Source organism: Olea europaea, chromosome 2 (assembly GCF_002742605.1).
Source record: "Olea europaea var. sylvestris chromosome 2, O_europaea_v1, whole genome shotgun sequence".
Lineage (NCBI taxonomy): Eukaryota > Viridiplantae > Streptophyta > Magnoliopsida > Lamiales > Oleaceae > Olea > Olea europaea.
In genome coordinates, this window is record NC_036238.1 from 23,286,310 (window position 1) to 23,312,441 (window position 26,132).

The 26,132-nt window shown below is 33.2% G+C and overlaps 2 protein-coding genes across 2 annotated transcripts in view; one reads left to right on the forward strand and one right to left on the reverse strand.

Annotated features, from left to right (window-relative positions):
- LOC111367288 (beta-glucosidase BoGH3B-like) overlaps positions 1 to 280 on the reverse strand; it is an 8,170-nt gene extending 7,890 nt beyond the window's left edge. The window contains exon 1 of the mRNA XM_022988088.1: positions 225 to 280. The gene's annotated coding sequence lies outside the window, so the exon portion shown is untranslated. The remainder of the gene's footprint in view (positions 1 to 224) is intronic.
- Positions 281 to 17,058: 16,778 nt separating this feature from the next.
- On the forward strand, positions 17,059 to 20,194 carry LOC111367294 (nucleolar and coiled-body phosphoprotein 1-like). Its single transcript, XM_022988101.1, has 4 exons — positions 17,059 to 17,985; positions 19,054 to 19,143; positions 19,356 to 19,417; positions 19,756 to 20,194. The coding sequence occupies exons 1-4, from the start codon at positions 17,413 to 17,415 to the stop codon at positions 19,859 to 19,861; spliced, it is 831 nt and encodes a 276-aa protein (XP_022843869.1). The 5' UTR covers positions 17,059 to 17,412; the 3' UTR covers positions 19,862 to 20,194.
- Positions 20,195 to 26,132: the final 5,938 nt, after the last annotated feature.

Here is a 26,132-nt window from a genome sequence, read left to right on the forward strand (position 1 = left end):
AGAAGAATTACCTCATTTGTAAGAAAGATCATATTTTTATCCAAGAAATCATGCAGTTTCCAAAAGTAAAAACAAAAGAATAAAGGTGAAAAACAGAAATAATCTTGCGGCATTCATTCGAGTCGAGTATAATGTTAAAACACTTCGTTTTAAATAAACACATTTGTTTACTGAAATTTATTATTCAACGAAAGCAAGAAACATGGACATCAAGTTATACAAACATTGATGAAACTACGCAACAATTCAGCCAAATTTTTTCCTCCAGATTGTCGTTCAAGTGAATTCGTTGAAATTTCAGTGGGAAGATGGTGGTATTTATAGAAATTTTGTTTCTATTATTTATATTTTCTCTTATTTTTTCCTGTATCTTTATATCTATGTTATAGTGGATGTGTCATCAATTGTGATTTTGATATACTTTAAAAATTAATTTCAATTTAAATATTTCCAATCGAGATTTAGTTTATTTCAACAATGAATTTCAAAGAAATTCTTTAAAATATAAGCAACAAAAATAACTCATACATTTATAGGGATTTCACTAATAGAAAGATTTTAAAATATCTGGATAGATTTCAAGTTTAAAAACACATGCAATAAATTCTTTTGAAATTTTACTATTTTTAATGAGATTCTTATGAATTTTGTAAAAATTTATTAAATCCACAAAATTTATTAAAATCTGAATATTATGGATAATGACATACGTACATACCCACCATTCCTGCACGTTTGAGCCCACAATTTCATATTAGTAGTCCAATTATTTGTGGGGCTAAATGAGTTTCTAGCTTTGACTTCCATTATCCATCTATGTGTGAGTGTGAGTGTGAGTGTGGGGAATTTTAAATAGAGTAACCAAATGCTTATTTCAAGAATCTCATGTTTTTTTGACCAATTTGCGTGATTACAAAATTTTGTGGTCGTTACCATGTCAAAATTTTAATTTCGGTATAAGTTGGATGGTTAGCGAATGAAACATGTCATCTTTTCTATTAAACGTTCGCATAGAAACTAAATCATGTAAATTTAAACAAAGTAACTTAATGGTTGATTTTAATTGATAAATAATAAAATATTAGGAACGAATTAAAATTCAGTCTTTTTTTTTTTTTTTTTGAATCTAGAATTTAGAATCGAATCAAAATCATCTTGTTCTTGACTTTAAGAATTAGAACCATCAAAATTTTTATTAGATTTAAATTGAACAATTCAATTCACTCTAATTCGAATGGCTCCGAGAAAAATGTGCAACTCTTGCAACCCTAGACGAATAGCAAAACCTAAAAAAAAAAATAATAATAATAATAATAATAATTGGCCTATCCATTTGATGGCTCGTTGTTCCGGTCAATTTTGCACACCTCTATTGACATGCTTGGCATATTACATAGGTCACATCACATCCCACCCCCCTTGACCATGGACTTTGAACAATAATTTATTATTAAAACCAATTTTGCATTAGAAAATTAGGAACACTTCCAAAATTTAATAAATATTATAAACTATAAAGGAAAAAAAGGGTTAATAGTGCAAAACGTCCATACGTTTGATATTTATTGCGAAAAACGTCCCTATATTTCATTTTTTTGCATCTTCGCCCTTATTTCAATGTTTTATTGCAGAAAACATTATTTTCACCATTTTTAATGTAAAATGACCAAAATACCCTCATATTAAATAAAACCAAAAAGGAAAGAAAAGAAAAATAAAGAATAAATTACAATCTTACTTCTAAATGTTTAAAAAGTACAAATGAGTCCAAGTAATTATTAAAATGTCTAGTAGCACAAAAGGTTACTACGTTTCAAATTGGTAAAAATGATGTTTTCCGCAATGAAACGTGGAAACAGAGATGAAAATACAAAAAATATTGAAATGTAGGGACGCTTTTCCGCAAGAAGTGTCAAACGTAGAAGCGTTTTATGCTATTAGGCCTTATTAAAATTGAAACCATTGCCCAAATCGCCGAAACTTCATACCATTTCCAAATACTATCGCCCAAACTCCAGCCGCACCATCTGTTTTAGAGAGACCCACGTCATTTTCAACACACCAAACGACTATACTTACCAGGGCGCTTCTCTTCATGGTCTTAAAACATCAACAGATGGTTCAACGATATGGAGGCTCGACCGTTTGGATGATATTTTGTCAGAGTTTTTTCACTTCTAAAGTAGCAATCCCATTTGGATGAGAGAGAGAGAGGTGTTTTTTTTTTAAGTATTTTAATAAGATCTAATAGTACAAAACATCCTGATGTCTAACACTTCTTGCGGCAAATATCCCTACGTTTCAATTTATTTTTATTTTTTTTTTGTATTTTCGTCCCAATTTCCATATTTCATTGCGGAAAAGGTCATTTTCACCAATTTGATACGTGGGGACGTTTTGCACACTATAAGACAAACCTAGGGACGTTTTGTGTTATTAGATATTTTAATAATTATTTGGACTCACTTGCACTTTTTTAAATATAAGAGTAAAATTGCAATTTATTTTTTATTTTCCTTTTCTTTTTTGGGTTTTATTTAAATATGATGATATTTTGATCAATTTACATTAAAAGATGGTGAAAAATGACGTTTTCTGCAATGAAACGTTGAAATAAGGGTGAAAATGCAAAAATAAAAAATAAAATGAAACGTTGGGATGTTTTACGCAATAAATGTCAAACTTAAAGACGTTTTGTGCTATTAACCAAAAAAAATATAGAAAATCAATGATTTTCGTGAATATTATTAAGAACAAGAATTAGGATTACAATGATATAATAATTATAGAAATTCAGTAGTTAGGGATACATGAATAATCATTCAATAGTTATTTTTTAATTTAAAACAATGAGAAGATTCATATTATTTTGCGTGGCAATCGAAGACTAAGTGATAATAGAAGATTCGATCGAAATTAAAGATAAAGGCTTACACACAAAAATCGGTGTCCACAAACAATATTTGTCCTCTTTCGAATTGAATTTACTGCTTAAAGGGATATTGACAAATGGTTTTAATATTTAATCAAGCCTTGCAATAGAAAACCTCCTAAAAACTTAGTATTTTTTACCAAAATTTCAAAAACACTTGGAAATAAATTCGAATATGAAGAAAAGAATATAAAGGGGTTGCTTGAGCCCCATTGTTTTTCAAAATGCATTTTTCAATAGTGTTATGATGAAGTAGTATGGCAACGGGGCAGGTTCGAGACGGGGCAACTTTTTGCCTCGTTTAATTTTTTTTACATTTTCAAAGTTTTGAATTATATTATTATTAGAGAATAAAATACAAATTCAAAATCAATTTTTAATGGATGAATTGTTTAGAAGTAATTTTTTTTTTTAATTTTTTTCTTCACGGGGCGGGGCATCCTCGCCGTGCCCCGCCTTGCCTCACCCCGCCAACCCGTTCGGGGCGGAGCAGGTTTTTTTGTCATCCCTATGATAAAGAATGTATGATTCGAAAATAAAGATTGCGTGTAATATTATTTTATTGAAGAATATATCGTTGAAAAGAATATACTACTTGTACAGTAAAATGATACATAAGGGATAACATAAAATGATGTAGAGTGAAAATATTGGATAAAAAGTTTGATTGTGTTTTCAATTAATAAATAATAGAGTGACGTGTATTATTATGCAATCAATTATGTAAAATTTGATGTACATGTAGTAAGATCCTTCTTGAAATGTAATCAAATCACGATTCAAAAATGCAATTTGATGGAAAAAGGGATCAAACAAGGGCAAATTCTATCTTTTGGAATGAAGAATTGATCTCAAGTTGTTGAATTATATATTCGATGTAACAATCTATCATGTATTTATGAATTTCAATCAACACCCACGAAATAGTGGCAAAAAACCGTACAAAGTTGCAAATTTTTCACCAAATGCCACTAAAAATTCAAACAAAAATCAGTTTTAACGACTATTTTTTAGTTCTATGCAATCGCATAAAACAAACCTATGCTGTCACATAGGTTAATCACTTGCAGGGCTTATATGCCTTGCATGTCTTTATGCGACTACAAGCTACAAAGGCCTTTACGTTCTCATAGGCCAAAGTTTTGGCCTCCAAATCATTTTTTCATTTCAAAGCCTATTTTATTGATTTTGAAGAATAATTTTAACAACTTCCCACTTGTTCAATATTCAAAAAAAAAAAATTCATATTCAAAATATATAATACTTATGCATAAGGATTATATATCTTTTAATTTGAATCTAACCATAGTACAATCCTAACTAAGTAAAGTTGAAATTAAAGGTAGCAAGAAAACTTTGACTAATCATTCCTTGTAAAAATACTGGTAAGAACACATGCATGAGTATCACGTGTTCTTAAATTCCTCAATCTCGTTTACCGCTAATATGATCTTATGTTCATCCTATTCAACGAATTTTTAAGAGAGAAACTCCAACTTTCTATTGAGACACCTCGAGTTCATCTATGTGAAATTCATTCAATATCTTTATTACTTTTAGAGATATTTGTATTTTAGTACTAAATTTTATTAAGAGCTTAAAGCTCAACCTTTATAAAGAAAGTCCTTAAATTACTCAACTTCTTTCTCGGTATCTGATAATGCTACAAATTCATAGTTTAATGCGTGATATATATTTATTTCTTTAATTTTCAAGAAGCAGCATATCTTCGAAGAGTGACCTAACCCGAAAGTAAAAGTAGTTTTACTTTCACCCGTGTTAGATATTCAACTAGCGTCAATAAATTCTTCTAATATAGTCAGAAATTTAGAATATTGTAGACCTAAGTTATTAGTTTTCTTTAAATAATCAAGAACTTAGTTTTCTTTGAATAGTCAAGAACTCTTCTAATGACCTTCTACTGTTCCTTAATTGGATTACTAGTAAATCTAATAAATTTATTAATTACAAATGCTATGTCTACTCTTGTGCATTGAATTGCATAAATTGGACTTCACATAGCCCTTGAATACTCCAATTGAGCAATTTTTTTCCATCATTCTTTATAAGTTTTAAACTTAGATCAAGAGGGGGATTTTGAATTCTTTTATATTCAAATATTTGAACTTATTGATCATATTTTCAATATAATGTAATTGACTAAAGAAAAAATCCCATTAGTTTTTGTAACTTTAATACCCAATATGGTTTCCACGATCTTTTATCTTAAATATGGAACATATAAACCTCTTTGTTTCTTTAATTTCATCTATGTGATTACTCACAATCAACATGTGATCAACATATGAACAAATAAAGATTATATATTCATCACAAATTTTAGAATATAAACATTTATCTACACTATTATTTATAAAACCAAATGAATTAATAGATAAGTCAAAATTTTCATGCCATTTTTTAGGTGCTTGCTTCAAACCGTATTATGATTTCACCAACTTACACACCTTATGTTCATTTTCGGATAGAGCAAACCATTCGATTTCTTTCATATAAATCTCCCTTTAAAAATGTCATCTTGACATTCATTTGATGAACATGCAATTCATGCATCGAAGTAATGCGAACTAAATCCTAATCGAAGTTATGCTAGCTATCAGTGCATAGGTATCAAAATAATCTATTTCTTCCATTTGTCGATACTTTTTAGCTACCAATCTAACTTTAAAAGTATTAAGAAAACCATCAACATTGTATTTTCTCTTAAACACCGATTTGCATCCAATATGTTTGGATCAGGTGGTAAATCTACAAGTTTCCCTGTATTATTTGATATAATTGAATTCATTTAATCTTTAGTTGCATCTTTCCAGAAGATGCTATCACGAAAAGCCACAATTTTTCTGTAAGTTTTAGAATCGGTCTCCACTTGTAGAAAGAAAATAATTGTTCTTACAATATTCTTCTCATCTCCTTCTACTAGGTAAGATGAAATAAATTGAAAGTCAATTTGTTTTGGTCCAAGAGACTTCTCAATTCGAGTTTTTTTTGTTTCTTTATGGTTCACTAGATTTCTAAATATCTTTAGAAGATGTTTCATTTTGTGTTTCATTTGAGCTAGAAATCTCATTGTAAGTTTTCTTAATTCATTATTCGAGGATGGTGAATTCTTAAAGAACTCGACTTCACTTAATTCAATTATTACATTGATCTCCAAATTTAACAATCTATATGATTTCCTATTGCTAGCATAACCAACAAAGGCACGTTTAATGCCCCTTGGCACCAACATAGTCCTATTAGGATTTGTGTTCTTATAATATACAAGACACACTCATACTTTGAAGTATTTAATATTGTGTTTTCTTCATTTCCACAATTTATAAAGGGAAACCTTTGTAAAATTCGAAATTTTTTTATTTAATATCCTACATGCACTCAATAATACTTTACCCCATAAATTAAATGACAACTTAACAGAAGTTAACATGGCATTTACCATTTCAACTAAAGTTCTACTTATCCTTTTAGCCAAACCATTTTGTTTAGTGTCTAAGTGTAGAACATTGATGAATTATACATTGTTGTTCACAAAACAAGTTAAAATCACTAGAAAAATATTAATCTCATCTACCATTTCTTAGAATTTTTATTTTCTCTTATTTAAGTAATTTTCAACTTCATTTTTATATATTTTGAACAAATTAAAAGCTTCATGTTTATGTTTCATTAAATAAATATAAGTTTATCTATAGTGATCGTATATAAAAGTAATAAAATATGTATCTCCACATGTAGTTAACATACCATTTAACTCACATATATCCGTATGAATTAATTTTAAAATATTAGTAGTCATATTTACATTTTAATAATGTTTCTTAGCTAATTTAGATTTTATAAATGTTTTACATTTAAATGCATCATTTTCATTATATGATATTAAGTCACATTTTAATATTATTTTCACAGTACTCTTATGTATGTTACCTAGTCTAGCGTGCCATAAAGTAAATGAATCAACAATATAAACAAAATCAACTTTATTAATAATTTTATCAATAGTACAAAGTTTAACCATTCCTTCGCTATAATAACATTTTCAAGAAATTTTCTATTTAGGGATAACACAAATTTACCGAACTCATAAACACTTTTATGCCCGATTTTTCTAAGAGATTATCACTAACTAAGTTCTTATTCATTTTAGGAACATAGAATACATTTGTTAAAGTAACGATTTTTTCGGAAGTGAAGATAATCTCTACATTTCCTTTTCCAACCACTTTAGAGTGGCCTTCATTACCCATTTGAATCTTTTAATATCCATCCACTTCATAATAAGACTTGAATAAAAACTTATGATATAATACATATATAGTTGCACATGCATCATACCACCAATGAGGAACTTTTTCCTTGATTGCATTGATCCCGCCTACAGTGGCCACAATATTATCTTCCTTGACGGAGTTCACTTTTTCGTCGGAGTTGTTTTACTTTAAGTTTCGACATTCATTTGCATAATGTCCAAATTTCCCACATACAAAGCAATCATATTTGGACTTCTTCTTAAACTTATTAAATTTGTTAGAACGTTTTTCCTTGTTAGATTTATTTGAAGGTTCGATTTTCTCCACGACATTAGTCTTTGAAGTTCCTCCATAAGAATTGTCATTCTTATCTCTGATCTTCGATTCATCTTCAATTTGAAGATGTTCGTGTACTTGTTCCAAAAAATAATTTTTGGAACTATACATTACTTCTTTCCGATATCATTTTCAAGTCATCAGGAGTTTTGCAATGATTGTTTCTACTTGAAAAGATTTCAAGATCTCAATTTTGATCACCTTCAACTTGTTGACAAGAACTTGTAACTCATGTATTTGGGAAAGAAGGGGATTGTTATCGATGAATTTGAAGTCGAAATACCTTGAAATTAGGAATTCTTAATATCTTTTTCTTCAGCTTTGTACCTGTTTTCCAAAGCATCCCATATTTCTTTAGTGATGATGTGTTTGTATAGATATCGTACAATCGGTCAAATATAGTGTTAAGAATATGACTGTGACATATAAGTTTATTCTCTTGATGCTTTTATCCATCTTTACGGCTTTGGTATCTTCATCCATTAGATCTACAAGTGGTGCCAATTGTGGATCAAGAGTATAAAAGATCTTCAATGCCTGAGAAGGAACTTAAATTTGTCTTACTATTTTTGTGAAATTTATCCCATCAAATCGATCTAGACGGACAATATCTTGATTTATTAATTTGATAGTCGCCATCGTAGTTTCATTTTTCATTGCAAAATATTGTTTGATATTGTTTGGAAAATGTCTCTACGCATAGGGGATGAAGAAGAAACAAATAATAAGGACATCGGAAGTAAAGATAAGTGCTTAAACATGAAATTCGTTGTCCTCAAACAATATTTGCCCCCTCTTGAATTGAATTTGATGCTTAAAGGGATATTGACAAATGGTTTGAAAGATTAATCAAGCCTTGGAGCAAAAAAAACACTTAAGCACTAATATGTGTGTTTGATTTCAAGCAAGAAATTTACATGGAAATAAAATAAATTGTAGTAAATTGAATTGCCTATAAATTATTTGCATGAAAATTATCAATTAAATGCATTTGATTGATTTTATTTTCAACCTAGTAAAAAATATTATACATAACCCTTTTTTATTGGTACGCAGATAGAGGAGAGAGGGAATAGATGAGAGAAAGTGAATTACCTAGAAAATAAAAATCTATTCCCCCTAAAATATTTTCATTGTTTTCAAAGAAGATATGGCCATGTGATCAAAAATAGAAAAAAAATTCGTAAAAAAATGTCAATCAAATTCTACCAAAACTTCAAAAGCAATTTGAAAGAAATTTGAATATGAAGGAAAGAGAATAAATTCTGCCTTTTGAAATGAAGATTTGATCTCAAGTTTTTAAATTATATATTTGATGTGATAATGTATCATGTAATTATATATTTCAATCAACACCCACGAAATATTGTTTAAAAATCATGAAAAGTTGCAAGCTTTTCACCAAATGTTACCGAGAATTCAAACAATACCAGTCTCATCAGCTATTTTTTTAGTTACATGCGACTACATAGAACAAACCTATGTGGTCGCATAAGTTAATCACTTGCAGGGCATATAAGCTCTGCATGTCTTTATGCGATTGCATAAGCTTTTGCCTTCAAATCCCTTTTTTCATTCCAAAGCATGTTTTATTGATTTTGACCAATAGTTTCAACATTTATTTGTATAATTTAGCTAGATAATTAAATAAAGTAACTTTGGCATTTTTACGATCAAATTCTTTCACATTTATTTTGAATTTTAGACATTTTGGTTACAATAACGAATTAGTAAAAAAACAAATTAAAAAAATGAACTTTATTTTTTGATTTGTAAATATTTCTACGACTAGAAAATAGAAAATAAAAATTTCCAAAATCGTCGTGATGAAGTTGTCAGGGTTTGGTCCTCGTTGCCTTATGAAAAGTTTATTAATCAACAATTACGCAATAAAAATTGAATTAATGATTGACGTCATAAATCACTCAGGGTAGTAAATTTATAATTAATAATATATGGTGATTGAGATGAGTGAAAAAGTTAATTCTCATCATACAACTTAAATCAAAAAAATTATGGACTAGCTCGACTTGATAATTTAACATTTAGTAATTAATAATGTCACTAACAAGATGTGACATGGAACTCAACAACCAAAAAGTCAACTATTGTGTACCACGAGGTACTAGGTTGATCCAAGAAACCTAATCAAATATCGAAAAGAGGCTAATAAACTAATCAATAGCTAATCGAATCGGATAATGTACTCAAACCCAAAAGGTTGAGTATATACACAAAACTAACCACAAGGGTCAAACATCGGGAACCAAGTCAATAATGTCAAGTAGTCAAGTTGGCCAACCACGCCTAGACGCTAATGGAGACCATCGAAGACTAAATCGACAGTGCCTCTAAGAGTACCAAATCATAGAAAGTCACATCATCATGTCAAATATTACAAAATAACATCAAGCGCTAAGGATAAGATGGACTTGAAAACTCTAGATATTGTAAATCTTTCTTATAGGTATAAAAAATATACACAATAAGCAGGCAAACAAATTAAAGGAAGACGAGGGTGCACAAGATAATCTGTGTATTAAACATGCGCGCATGGAAAATACACTAGGGAAGAGGGGGACAACGCTCAAGCCACAAGATAATCTGCAGAAGATTCCTCGTTCATCATCCACAAATGAACAACTTGAAGATCATAAGTATTAGTCTGAAATTTCTTACTAGATCAATCTGATTGTAAGTAGATTATAAGCTGATTTTTGTTTATGGAAAGAAGGGCGTGAGGAATGAAGCCTGGTCCGAGATATATATCATCATCACCCAATGCAAGGAATCAATGAATAGATCTTGGAACAGTCTTCATTCCAAACGCCCCTTTTCCTTCTTCGTTCATCTCTCTCTCTCTCTCTGTATATGTCTTCTTTCTCTAGCTAGCGATTGAGCAATGAAAACCTAGCTAGCTACAAACAAAGCTGCATAGCACTCAAGTATTCAATATGCTACTGCTCATTAAATAGTGAAGAAAAGTGCAAATTATTACTTATAATTATATTGAAAAAGAAGAGGAAGAAAATGGTTAATTTTCCATTTAGACAAGCACACATGATAGACAGGTAATATTCTGTGTAAAATAACTAAAAAAGCTGGTGGATTTTGGAGTCGTGGTGTTGTCTTATTCTAAACCCTTTTATGGTGTGCTATATCGAAGCTTTTACAGCCTAATATCTCTGAGAAAAAAGTAGCTTATAATTATTAATTAATTATAAGTAGCACTGAATATAAGGAGAAGAGAAATGGAGCATTGGAGGGGGACATGGGCCTGCCTGCATCCTTCTTGCTATTTTAATTACCAACGGACTCATTCACTCACACAGAGAAATATGGAAAGCTTTATTTTATTCAAAAACTTCCATTATCCTACCGACACTATTCTCGTGAGCATTCAACTATGCTAAGCGGCGGACCCAAATATTTTGAGTTAGTGATCACAATCAAATTTCCAAAAAAGTTATGACCAATTTTACATTTGAAAATTCACATCCAAAAAAGTCATACCCCATGTAAATTTGTAAAATTCCAAAATTTTATAATGTCCCAATCCCATCCCCTTTGAAGCAAACCTACCACCTGAACACTTTGTTTATGACTCTTTCCGCGGAGGTAAATCTTTGCTTGCTAGACATTTTTAGATATCATATTCCATGTGAAATTTTTCTAATAAAATTATGTAAATTATATTGAGAAATTTGTCATACAAAAATAATAAATGTTAATGAAATAATTAAAAAAATATATAACGAAAATACGCGTTAGATGTCACTTTTTAAGACTTATATTTGATGCATCCTTAACTAAATTTTATTTATGTTTGGACAATTCGATATGCCTATGATTTTGTTCTCAGAACGAACTTTGAATGATATAGGCGATTTGTGGGTTCAACTAGCGTACGATCGTCAGAGAATTTTTAAAATTAGCATATTATCAAAATTCTCAAAAATACTGTTTTGGAACGTCTTACTTTAATAAGCTGTGACATTTACTACGATTAATTGTTTTGTGCATCATTAATGACGTAGAAAATTAGGATATGTGTAATTCGAAAAAAGTCATTTTCAAACTTGATATTCAGCTTTTACTTAATTCTTTACATGGTCCCATTGATACTTCCAATCTATGGTTTTGGCTTCTTTTTCACTTTGTGTGCAAATCACACAATTGGCCCACATGATTTTCAATTGGAAACAGGAAAAGAGAGGAAAATGTGATCTTTAATAGCATGGTTTTGCCCAATTTTGTCCCCTCCTTTTGGCCTAGAGGCTTGGAAAAAATATGAGAATGAGACAATTCAATGATATGTTTCAAAATTAAACACAAATATATCTCATAATGTAATTGCATTATGTCTGGACATAAAGTGGACGAGGCAACTCAGACCCTTGACGTCTCCTTCCACCACTGAGTCATTCAGGCACCATCCAACGTCGTGCCAGGCCCCAGTCATTACTAGCCGGCCCGCCTGGGAAAAAGTCATGGCCATTTTCCGAAATTTGAAGCACATGTCCACATAAACTCGCCAATGCAAAAAAATAAAAAATAAAAATGTGAGTGATGCTTCATTTGCCCAAAGACCGACTCATGTCTACGTCACACCTCTACTACCATCCACTCTCTCTCGGGTCATCTAAATAGCATGAATTTGCTTAAATTTAAATTTATTTCTTGAGGGGCAATACAGTTCCGTTTAGTATATAATACATTTTTTGTGTCAGTAATTTGTGGGTATTTTGTTACACAAAATTAAAATTTTAACTATTAAATTTTTAATCGGCTAGCAAAGGACCGTAAGAGAATTTTAGCACTATTTTTCTTCCTAGCTGGCGGCTCTAGCTGCGTGGGAAATTATTGTAGTGCCCTAACTCTTTTTACTTGGAGGCTCAACAAATAATTATGCTGCACCTGTGTTGGGCCAGGCCCACGTTGGTTTAACCTTTTATATATATATATATATATATATATATATATATATATTTATTTATTTATTATTATTATTATTATTTTGTGTTTGGGTTTAGTTAATATTTTGATTTATATATGTCATATGAATGGATGGTTGGTATTTCGCATAACTTGACAAGTGAGGAAAGCTCCAATTTCAGATATTTTTATTTATGCTGCTGTTTTTTTCTTTTGCAAGGAAGTTGAAAAACTAGTTAAGACCGTTTTAGATTCATCAATTTCTAGTCGAATTGGTCATTTTATTGGATTTTTATCGCCTTTTGTATTAATGGGTACCCGACTACAACCAAATAGATCATTGGGCCAACTCATAGGTTTTTCGGGTTGAATCGGCCAGGCCATTTCAGTTTTCATAACATTGAGTGTGACGACTTATTCTTGTTCAAAGATTTTCTTGTAAATTTAACTATAGAATGAAATTTACGCTCAGAACTTGTTTGATATTGATTTTAGATATTTATATGTCATGAGTCCATCAAAAAGGTGTGAACAATAAATAAGTTGTGAATTATATGAAATGTGTGAATGATAAATTGTGGATTGTACGAAATGTATAAATGAAAAATACGTTTGACTAGTTTTTAAAAAAGAAGAAGCTAACCAGAACATGCTTGGCATCTCTCATATCGATTAACTTTGCATTGTTTCGCTTACCTCATTAAATTTCAAAATTCATTTTATTTGCACCGTTGTTACTCAACCGTCCATTTTATTTTTTTTAGGGAAAATTACAGTCGAGGTACAAAACCTTTCGTTTATTAGCAGACTTTGTCCAAATCTTCATTTTGTACCAGCGAAGGTCCCAAACCTTTCATAAATATGCAGCCGAAGTTCAGATGGATGGAACCCGTCCATTTGACCATTAGTTGACCAATAAAATTGAATTTTGACCAATTTTGACTGAATTAGAAAGGGTAAAATAATAGCTTGATAATTACCATATTAAATAAATTGAAAAAAAAATCAAAAAATCAAAAATTAAGAAAAAAAATTAAAAAAAGGGGGTTGTCTTCTTCAACCATCCCACCTCAACCCACCCCACCCCCATCTTTTTCCCTAAACCAGAGCTTAAGGTCTCATATTCATTTCCAACGGTGAAATTAGAAACGAAAAATGAGTCAACTCGGAACTCAGGGAGCTAGGGTCGGAGGACAAGCCAGACAATAAAAGTGATGGTACCCAATATAATAATAAGCCCAATAATAAAGGCGAAGATGCGGCGAAGACAGGTGGAGCGACGGGTGGAGTATGGGTCCTAGTTGTAATTCTGCTGGTTGTAAGGGTTATTCTGGTAACTGTAGTAGCCGGTGGTTGGAGGAGGGGTTGCGTAAGGGTAACCCGTGCTGGACAGAGTTGGATTGGTGTCGACGAGTAACCGTAGGGATAGGAATTATGGGCCGAGGCGGGATAGCCTGTGACAGGTCTATTCGGGTCTTCCATAGTCGTAGATTATAGAAATATTGTCTGGTCTTCCGAGGTGGTGGAGGCTGTGGAATTGATGGGGGCCGACGGATTTGGGCGGAGATGAGCAGCCGGGGTTGGGTAGTCGACGACTTCAGATTATGGTCAGGGTGAGGTGGGGGTGCAGTCAGGGAAGAAGATGAAGCTTGACTATTTTCTTTTTTTAGTTTAATTTAATTGTTAATAATATAGAAAAATAATGTTAATTCTAAATATACCATTTTACCCTCTCTAATTTAGTCAAAATTGGTCAAAATTCAATTTTATTGGTCAACTAACGGTCAAATGGACGGTTTCCATCCATCTGGACTTCGGTTGCATATTTATGAAAGGTTTGGGACTTTCGCTGGCACAAAATGAAGGTTTGGACAAAGTATGCTAATAAACGAAAGGTTTGATACCTCGATTGCAATTTTCCCTTTTTTTTATTAGCTCAAATCGCCACAAAAACATAATGTGATTAAATAAGGTAAATAGTCTATCTTGTGGACACTGGGATAGAAGCAGCAAGGGAAGTAAGGCGTTGGCCATTTTTATTTCTAGTTCAGGGAGAATACTAACACCTAGGGCTGTAAGCAAAAATCGCAAAACTGAAAAATCAAATCGAAACCGCATTTTAGAAATCGTCGGTTTGGTGCCACGTGGACCCGATCAACGAAATGATTTTGACCCAAACAAAACATGTCAAAATGGTTTTGTTTAAATTTGAGAATTTTAATTGCAGTTTAAAATCAAACCGGACTGACCAAAAAAATATAAAAATAAAAAAATGAAAAAATGAATTTTTTTGAGAATTCATCCAAATATGTAAAATTCAATAGTTTTGTCATTTCTGGATATTTTTGTCAATTCCTAATTTTCTAATACAGATATATTATTATTATTATTATCATCATCATCATCATCATCATCCAATAATCCTAATATATATTTAATAATTTCAAGACTAATATAATCCATTAAAAGCCTATTTCCTCTTCAAAATTTAGATAAACTTCAGTCGACATCCAATATAGCTTTGAGCCACCGGCACCACACACTTCTTTTTTAGATTTTTCACGCCTCTTCAAAGTTAAATTGAAATCCATTATACTAAATTGGAGACAAAGAGTTCCTAGACCTTCGATAATAATATTTACTACAAATAAAGTTTCAGATCAATAATTTTTTGGAACAAAATAAGATAAGAATTTGAAATTAAATGAGTTTCGTAACATCATACAAACATAAACTTGTGTAATTCTTTTTGTTTAATTAGTATCATTTCAGATATGATGATCACGAGATCTTGTTGGACATCATTATTTTTTTGGACTTTATATCTAGTTTAGTAGACTTCTAATGTAACGTTATTGTATCGTCATTAGCCTAAAAAATGTGAACAAAAATGAAAAAAAAAACTATGTTTTAATTTATTGTGATTTCACTCTGATTTAGTTGTTATTTAAATTTATAGTAGATATATTTAGCCCCTGTTTGAGCCATATTTTCCATATCATCATAATGAGAAAATTGACTATTGGAGAGGAGGCTAGGTCCCACACATGAAATAACATGTCAACAAAAACGGTTGGACTTGTGGAATAACGGTCCAAATTTTCATTTTTTTGTCCAAAAAATTTGGTTCAAACAGGGGCTTAGTTTGTTTTAGGTTTATTACTAGTGAGATATAAATATATATTAAATTCAATGAATTAATGACATAAAAGTAGACGAGCAAAAAAATATATGACGAAATCGACGGTTTAAAACCGGACCAAACCGTTAGGTTTATGTTTGAATTTTTTTCAAACCGTTCAAAATGATTTGGTTTAGGTTTGAATTTTTCTCAGACCGCTTTAAACGATTTAGTTTGAAAATCTGTTAAAAATCGGTAAAATCGGACTGCTTACACCCCTAGTAACACCTCACCCTCACGGTGGATCCTCGGAATTTTGAGTATGCATCTGCGATCGTTGATTATCGATGACTATAATAAAAATAAAAAATATCTATTACTTTGTTAAAACTAAATATATATTTTTCTATTACATTTGATGTTAACATCCGCCAAATATCATAGTGGATAAGATTTTCATATTTTTCAAGAGGAACACTGTTCAAATGTTTTTTTTATTAGACTAGTTTTAATCACTATGCTTTAAAATGGTGAAAAATATTGACCTAAAATAATTGCATAAAGGATTGCTCAAGACCTACTAAATGGGTACTCTAAACAACTGAGTTAGAAGAACTGTTTGAAAATAAATGAAATTACTGATAAAAAAAATTAATACCGACAAATTCAACTATGTCGGTCGTTGATGCTCACCCATCTCTAATAATGCTTAAATATCAAGAAAAGAAAGGCATTTGAGGCAAAATTGTTCTTCGACATCCTCGGGAGAAAATCAGCCATTCGACTTCCTAGCAAGGGCTCCCATACCATCACCCCCGCATAACACACCTACCCATTCAAATACTTCAAGCACGTGTAATATGACACAGTTAAATCTCGTATCTACCCTTGTTGGTTATATATTTTTCAAAAATTCATATGTCTCATAGTCATTTTTAATAACATTATCCTGATATAATAATTTTGCAAATAGATTGTTACATTTTCATTTTTTTTAAACAATATATCCTCCAATAAAGTACTTCTACAAAGTTTACTATAAAAGAACTCATATCAAATCGACCCTACATGTGCGATAAAAAGTCTTTTGAGTTTTGCTAGGCTTAAAAGTATAAAAACGTCTACTGATACGAATAAATAAGAAAGGAACTATTTGGGGCTTTTTTATAGAATCAAAGAGAAAAGTGGGTTCAACCGTGAGTGAAGAAGGAAAAAATGACGATTGATCATGTTAAGTAACAATAAAAAAATTGATTTTTTGACTTGAGAATCAGAACCAAATGGGGGCTAAGCAAGTTTTTTAACCCCCGTTTGGCCTCATTAAATTCTATTTTATTTTTCTCTCTTATATTTTCAACAACACATTTTTTCGTAAAATAATATTACACATAAATAAAAAAAATTCTTTTTTTCCAACTTCTCATTTTTCAAAAAAACACTATTCCAATTATTTCACTGTAGAATGTCAAGTAGACGGCACAGCAGCCTCTGAGGAAAATGTGAGAAAGACAAAAAAGAGAAATAACAAAGATATTGACTTTGCGGTCACAGGTTCTGGAAAAATTTCTGAAGAAGTGTTGACACAGCATAAGGTTACTGAGTCAAATGCAAATTCAAAGAAGGACAAAAACAAAATTACAGCCAATACTCTTGTTCAAAGCGAACATGAATTATTAGCCTTGAAGAAAGTTACTAATGATGCAGTTCGTGAAATAACAGTGAATGAACCCACTAAGAAACAGAAGGAGAAGAAAAAAAAGAAAAGCAAGCCAACTTTTGAAGTACTTGATGGTAATGAAAAACAATCAGAAGTAATGCCCAAGGTAACTGAAGAGAAAAGAAAAGATTTAAATGAAAGTAAAGATGATTATGTGGCACTTGTTGAATCTAAAGAGAAAAAGGAGGAAAAAAAGCTGAAGAAGGATGGTCTTCTTGAAGATGGTGAGGAGGGCAGCTTGAAAAATAAACGTAAAGTGGATGCTGATAAAGTTGTTAGTAGCATTCTATTAGAAGGGAATAGAGTACAAGATAAAAAGAAGAGGAAAAAGAAAGAAGCTACGGTGGAATTATATGTTTCTGATGCAGGGGTACCTGACAGAAAAAATATAATAACTAACAAATCTAAGAAGAAATCGTTCGAGACTGTGGAAGATGGTGCTAATGAATATAAGATGGCTTCCAAGAAAAGGAAAAGATTGGCTCATGATGAAGATGGAAAACAGGCTGTTGAGGAAGTAGCAGTTGAAGAAACGAAGCGCAGAAAAACTGATGGGCAGGAAGAAGCCAAGGATGTTGAGCTGCAAGGGAATGGTAGTCTCAACAATACTGGAGTGGAGAAATCCAGTGAGCCAAAATCCACAAGAAAACAAAGCAATAATTTTGCCGAGGTATGTCATTTCATTCCTTAATTTTCCTTTTTTCCTTTTTCAATAGTTTCTTCCCTTGTTATTTCTTGATTTACACATTACATACACAAGGAAATTGTATGCAAAAGAGAAATTGGTCAGCTAGGTTAGTCATGTCTATCAGATGCTTGTTTTGTAAGTGAAATGGAGCAAGATCAATTCTTGAAAGCTAAAACATATAGGAAGCAGAGAAATGAAAATAAATTTATTTTATTCAAAGTTGAGAGCTTCATAATAACAGTATATCGCCTTGGTAGTTTCGCAAATCAATTACAACACCACGGTATCTCTGGCTATTAATAGAATCAAGGACTTGCCTTGGCCTCTGGGCCATATTGACGTGCCTTTGATTTATTAACATTTGAATTAGTGGGTTAATCCACTGTTATTTAGCTTGAGCGTAATGCTAGGACCCATGTTGAATGTGATGGTATCTCTCTCATTTTTCAAATGCTTGTGGTAACTCTGCTTTCCTTTCTTTTGTTTCCTTTTTTCCCCATTTTTATGAGGATCCTTTAATTAAGGATATTTATTTTACTTCTTTTTATGGTAGACGTTGCTCTTTATTTATTACTTAAAGCTTCTTTTTTTTTTTTTTTTTTAACAAATGGACTAAAGTAAATTCTGCATGGAAATTGTTGTTGTGATCTTTTGAAGGTAGCGTTGTATCAAGTTGCATAATGGAAATAGTTGTGTAAATTCTTTCCCTTGGAAAGGATGAAAGTTTTGAATATTTGTATATTTCAAAAAAAATTGTGCGGGTATAGTTTGTAGATCATCTGTTGTAGATCTCACTTCAATAAATTTTGTATGGGGCGCTCAACTGTTGAAGTAATATTTAGAGTATATATTCATGCTGCTATTCTAAATCAATTAAACACGAAATCCTGAAATATAAAAAGTGAAGTATGGTCTCTGTAAAAATTAGCAATGTGCTTGCACATTCTGTTCTTCTCTAACAGAAAATACTGGCCCTGAATTGTGTTGTCATGACCTCAAGGGGTGAATGTTGATTCTTTTCTTAAAGATAAGTTTGATGGTTTATTGCAGCCCAAAACGGTGAATGCATTTCAAAGGGTTAAAGTTGATGAGGTGAAGTTTGTTGATGAGAGGCTTCAAGATAATTCATACTGGGCAAAGGTTTATTTTTTCCCTTTATTGATCCTTCTAATTCAATTGCACTTGTATATCTCTCGTCTATTTTTATGGGTACACTATGCTTTTGCAATATTTACATGTTCAAGAATTCGTATATACATATGTATGCAGGAATTTATATATTTTTACCTCCTCAATGGTATTTATGCATTTATGTATTATTTATTTTTTTCTTTTACATGACTTCCTCACAGGATGGAGCAGAAACTGGCTATGGGGCAAAAGCACAAGGAGTTTTGGGCCAGGTCAGAGGAAGGTATGTTATGCTGTGTTTTATGTGGTGAAATACAATTTCAAGCTTACCTTCTATGTTTATGGACAAGCACTGATTATGTAAAGAAGGTGGGTACTGTTATGGAGATGAACTGGGAAAAATAGATAAAAATGCATAGAATAAAAAGCTAACAGAAACTCACTCTAGCTGGTAGCCATGCTTGGAAGTTGATAACATTATGCTGCTGGGGCCCATCCTAGTATGGCTCTGGAAATCATGTTGTAAACAACAGAGATGGGGATAACTCACTAAGCAGTTAGTAGTGCCTTAATAATAACATATCATGGGGGTTTAAATGTTGTACTCTCTCTCTTTTACAGGGACTTCCGACATGAAAAAACTAAGAAGAAGCGAGGTAGCTATAGAGGAGGACAGATTGATCTTCAATCTCACTCGATTAAGTTCAATTATTCCGACGAGGAATGACTGGAGAACGGTTTAGGTTCAATTTTTCCGACGAGGCATGACTGGAGAAAATGACCAGTTTCAGTTACATGAACATCTTTACCCACTGCATGCTTTTTGCTATTATTGTGTTTCAATTCATTCATCGTGGAGGATCAATATGGTCGTCATTGTGTTAGCGTGCCATATTCGAATTTTGAGTTCATTTAAAATGCATATTGTTGTACTCTTTTGTTTAAAAAAATTTTGGGCTGCTGTTTTCTTCCTAATTTTTCTTTCTTTTTCCCCTTTTCACTGACTTTGAACAATGTCGGAATTTTTATCTTCACTTTTAAGATCACTTGTGCTTTAGTATTGTTGGTGGTGCATAACATTACGCTTTTTCTTATCGAGAGATTTGATTTACTAAAAGTAACAAGAAAACTCGCGTTGTATTTATCTCGATTCTTAATTGTGAAACTAGGATGGGATTCAATTGCGCATAGACTTGTAAATTGTAAGATTCATATGCAACCTATGGGTTACACGAAGCTCTTACGGTATAATATTTTCTACTAAACGTGGTGACTTATGTTCTACCTGTTGACACACAAAAGTTAAGCCCAAATCAAATAAGCTCAAGGAATGAAGTCCAATTGGAGGATTTCCAAATCAGATAGCCCAAAGAACGGTTCAATCAGGCAATGCAGGATAAAGGTCCAAATAGGGAAGTCCATGAACGCGATAATACTATCGTCCAAGGTTACAAGTCGCCCAATATTTGAGCGAATGGATTGCTATGCAGTCGTCCAGAACTATAACCCTGTTCTCGCCCAAACCTTCGAGTCGTCCAAGATCTTAGCAAACATAAGATGTTATGGTTACCCAAAGGTGCGGTTAATGAAGCAGTTATTGAGTAGCCTTATCAAGTTCCACGATTTTAGGAATTCAATTGAAGACGGTTGAAAGACAAAAATAATGGCAGTAGTTAGAGAAGGCAGTTCCATGACAAGTTGGCCACTATGAAGAAAGTGGGCGGTTATAGAACGATCAAGCAGTTTTTAAGCGGTTGATCACGAAGAGATCATCCAGAGAGTATAAAAAGAAGAAAAGACAGAGCAAGAGACTCGAATCAAACACTCTCAAACAGGGAATATGTAACTTTCAATTTCTTAGTTTAGATTTAAACACTTCTTTTTAATAACTTGTGTGCTTGCACCCCTTGGAGGCGTTCTATTTTTATTTTCCAATTGTAAAGTCATCGCCAATAAAAACACCCATTTTTTAGACTTTGGCTCAAGAGATTTGTCCATTATACAATTGTCTGATCCCTTTTTAATTGTTAGCGACTAACCCGCGTGAAACAATTTGGCACGCCTGGTGGGACAATGGTGTTTGGTGTTGAAGATACAAAAGGTGAAACAATATGCCTCAGAGTCAGATAAGGAAGCAGCAAGTCAGGGAGGAGTCCAGTCTGTGATCGAGCGATATGAGGAGCAGCATAGCTCTCCACGAACAGATGGACAAAATCAGAGCAGTAACAGTCGTTACGAATCAATGACAGAGTTGAGTTCTCGAACTATGCGTGCACTACTTGGAGAACTCACACAAGATGTCATTGAACAAGTAAATCTTCGAAACATTCATAATATGGAAAGATTTACTCAGAATGGGAATGAACATTATGACAACATGGCCAAACAACCGAACACTTTGAACGAAATAATGAATAAGTTAGTAGACCAAATTTGTCAACCAGTTATGGCTCTTGTAAACCACTTTCAAACTAGGACAATTGTGGGACATAATCCCCTAGTCCTAAATCCACGTCAAGGGGTTGAACCACCTTTCGGTCCCTCTATTTCGAACCAAGGGGATAATGTAATGCCAAATCAGAATAATGGTAGTAGTACGCCTAACTTGGAGGGTAATCCAAATGTAAGAGATAATGTCCTAAATAATGGGCAAAATACCCCACGTGTTAACGAGAGAATAAATGTTCAGGCTAATGGTAACAATGACCCAAATCATGGTAACTTTGTTGCCAATCAAGGACCAAACATCGGGCCTCAAACAAATCAATCGGTTAACCAACCTGTAGGAATTCTATATGACCCCAACGTCATGTTGAGGAATCAAATTATGGAAATCGTATAGGATCAGATGACTTTTGGGGTACGTCCTGTCATTAGGCCGACTTACACAAAGTCATATCCTGATTAGGTAGACCAGGCATATCCATGGCTTAGAGGGTATAAAGTGCCAGAATTCTCACTGTTTATCGGTTTAGGAGAGGTGTCTACTCTAGAACACATAGGGCGATTCATACTGCAAAGTGGAGATGTAACTGATTACCATAAAATGAGGCTTTTCTCTAGTTCATTAACAGGAGTAGCTTTCTCCTGATTTATCAATTTGCCAGCGAACTCTGTTCAAACATGACAACAATTGGAACAATTATTCCACGCTCAGTTTTATAAGACTGAGTCTGAAATTATTTTAGCTGATTTGGCGAATCTACGTCAAATGCCAAACGAATAGGCAAAATGTTTCCTCCAAAGGTTCAAGACAGCAAGAAGTAAATGTTTTGTATCTCTGCTCGAAAAAGAGTTTGTCAAAATCGCTCAAGGTTGTTTGAGCTTTGATTTGAAAAAGAAATTTCAAGACAAGGAATTTCCTGACTTTTTCCAATTGAGCGCGAACGTGAATAGGTATGAACGATTGATAAGAGAAGAAGAGCAGATAAAAAATTCTAGTAAGGGGACTTATTATAGAGACCCAAATTTTGATATTCATACCATCAATAATGAGTCATACGATCAGACCAAAATGTGTTTGGTCTAATTAGTCAAAGGAGATACGTATACTTGTCCTATAATGGCTAAGCCTAGACCATCGGGCAAAGATGAGCCTATGAAAGATTAAAACATAAAAGCTAGAACGTTCTCGTTCGATGTAACCAAAGCTGACCTTATATTTGATAAATTATATAAGGATAAGCAGATAAAATTGAGCGATAAGCATAAATTGTCAAACCCTGAACAAATTAAGGGTAAAAAATATTGTAAGTGACATAATGCATGGTCACATTTGACTAATAATTGCTTGGTTTTTGGTCATGTGTTACAGGATGCCATTGAATCAGGACGAATTACGTTCGATGATAAGAAGAAGATGGCAATGGATGAAAATCATTTTCCACATCCACTTGGAGTGAATATGGTGATGTCTGGTTTCAAAAACAAGTTGCTAAAATTCAAGTTGGTTATAGATGATGGAGAAGAAGACCCTGGACTACATCCCAGTGTCTTTGAGCGTATTAAAGGGAATGAGCCAAAAAAGAATGAAGACGTCTTGTGTGCAAGATGTAAAAGAGAAGTGAGTGAGAATATGCAGAAACCAGGGATATAACAGTATCTCCATCGCCCTACTTTCTTCCCAAACGCTCAGCCTGGTAGAGGGCGAGCTACATCGTTCTATAAGGGACCGCCTTTTGAGAGGCAGTTCAGGCCAGTAAATAATGGGAGAACATTCAGGCCGCAACCTCGCCAACCAAATGTATGACATTCGTTCCAGTATAATGCAGGAAAGGCCATATCCTTCAACGAGATGATTAGAACCCAACAAAGGCGTTTCCAACGAAATTATGGACGAATGATGAGGCAATAACAAGGAGTGCCACGTCCTAAGGCGCCTAAACTACTCGAGGTAGCCAATCAAAATGTTCTCAAAGACAGTGAAGAGACTGGTACAGATGAATCAATGAAGGAGTTGCCAGAATCCTCTTCTGGGAAATCGGAGTTTGAGCGAGACAGAAGGGATGGAGAAGATCCAGATCAGCCCCTTACTATTCAGTTCGGTACGTTACCTCCTGTCGTGGCTAATAACTATTTACTAGCCAATGAGTTCAAGAATAAAGAGAAGGAAGAAGAAGAAAGAGAAGATAACGAAGGAGAAGCATGCGTGCTGGAATATGAAGAATGTCAGACTTCTAGAGAGGCCTACAATGGTGAGGAAGATGATGGTATGATAGACATTGAAGAGGAAATCGATCTGGAAGCAGAAAGAAGAAGAAGAAGAGGAGTATCGTACAATACTCTGTTGAAGCAACTACATCGAGAGGGAATTCGTGAAGTAGACTTATTGGGAGAACCATCTGGGCGTTCTTTCTATTTTTACGTGCTGTATGGGACGCCCAAAAGGAAGAAGAAAGTGCCTCGCTCTGAAAAGTATGGATCACCTCCAAGAATAATGCCTCCTCCCACAGATTGGGTAACAGAAGATGAAGCATTAGAAAACAGTAAAAATGAAATTCAAGAGACAGAGGCTCAGTGCGATATGATGCACGTTGACTTATCACAAAAGGATAACTCAACAGAGGACAAGCAGGAAGTAGAAATAGAGGCTACTGAAAAGGTTATTTTTAAGCGGCCAGCCATGAAATTGACTAAATACTTGAGGCCGTTGTACGTTAAAGCTCTAGTTAACGACATACCGGTGGTAAAATTGCTTGTCGATAATGGAGCAGCTATAAACACCATTCCATCTAGGATGATGAGGAAATTTGCAAAGACAGAAGAGGATATGATTCCAACAGAAGTCATCCTTACAAGTTTCAATGGAGGAGCAACTGCAGCTAAAGGAGTTATGCCATTGGACATAATTATAGGGACAAATACTAGGACCACAACCTTCTTTGTAATAGATGGTCCTACTAGTTACAATGTGTTATTGGGAAGAGATTGGATACACGGAAGTCGCTGTATACCCTCATCGCTTCATCAATGCTTGGTTTTTTGGAATAACAAAGGTGAAGTATAGGTGGTGCAGGCCGATCATAGGCCTTTTGTCACAGAAGCAAACTTAGTGGAAAGGTTTATGTACGAAGGAAACTATGGACCTTGAAATGTTCAGTCAGATGAGGCCAAATATAGTGGCCCTAGAAGAGCTAGTAATTGGCAAAAAAATAATCAAGGAGTCTTGAATGAATTCTAAACAACAAAAGCAAATGGCCGATATTCAAGCCTTCAAAGCCAAATTAATGGCTTTCAATAAAGAATGCAAGGACAAGACGAAAGAAGAGGCAACCCTGAAAACGTTGAAAGACAAATTAGCAGTATTCGAACTGGAACAAAGTATTGGCCGAGAAGTCAACAAGGTGGATTGTTTAGAAGAAAAAGTGCTTACAAGGGAGCTGGACGATGAAGTAATGCAGATCATCAAGTCTGGATACGCTCAAGTACAAGACCCTCTGATTAAAGTAAATATTGGCAATGAAGGAGAAGATCGTCCAACATTCATCAGTCAGATGCTCGATCAAGAGGTTAGTGATAAATTAATCGCTTTGTTAAAGGAGTATAAAGATTGTTTTACTTGGGAATATGAACAAATGCCTGGTTTAGATAGAGACTTGGTGGAACATAGATTACCAACTAAGCCTAATTTTAAACTTCATAGGCAACCTCCTAGACGTTTTGCTTCTAATGTACTCCCTGAGATTAAGAAAGAGATAGAGCGATTATTAAAAGCAAGCTTTATTAGAACAGTCAGGTATGTCGAATGGTTATCCAATATTGTGCTAGTACTAAAAAAGAATGGTAAACTAAGGGTGTGCATAGACTTTAGGAATTTAAATATAGCCACACCCAAAGATGAGTATCCAATGCCCACAGTAGATTCTTTAGTAGACTCAACTGTCGGACACGTCATATATTCTTTCATGGATGGGTATTCATGATACAATCAAATTTATATAGTTGAGGAAGACATACACAAAACTGCCTTTAGATGCCCTGGATCTCTAGAATGTTTTGAATGGATAGTCATGCCTTTCGGCCTGAAAAATGTAGGAGCAACTTATCAAAGGGCAATGAATTAATTTTTCATGATATGATAGACAAGTTTGTTGAAGTGTATGTAGATGATATAGTGGTCAAATCCATTAAAGAAGAGGGCCATTTCGAACAGTTAAGATATTCATTTGAACGAATGAAGCAATATAAACTAAAGTTAAATCCTTTGAAATGTGCATTTGGTGTTAATGCAGGGAACTTTCTTGGTTTCTTGGTACACAAAAGAGAGATTGAACTTGATAAAAATAAAGCGAAGGCCATTTTAGAGGCCAAACCACCTAGCAACAAAAAAGAATTGCAAAGGTTTCTAGGCTAAGTAAACTTTTTAAGACGCTTTATTTCTAACTGTGCAGGGTGAACTAAAATCTTTTCGCCACTTTTAAAGTTGAAAAATCAGGACGAATTCGTCTGGAAAGAAGAACATCAAAAGGCTTTTGAAAGCTTGAAAACATATTTATCAA

Excerpts from the sequence above, each read along its gene's own strand:
- LOC111367294 (XM_022988101.1), top strand. The coding sequence starts at position 17,413 with ATGCCCAAGGTAACTGAAGAGAAAAGAAAAGATTTAAATGAAAGTAAA. Across the intron at positions 17,986-19,053 it reads AAAGCAATAATTTTGCCGAG|CCCAAAACGGTGAATGCATT; the intron begins GTATGTCATTTC and ends GGTTTATTGCAG. Across the intron at positions 19,144-19,355 it reads ATAATTCATACTGGGCAAAG|GATGGAGCAGAAACTGGCTA; the intron begins GTTTATTTTTTC and ends ACTTCCTCACAG.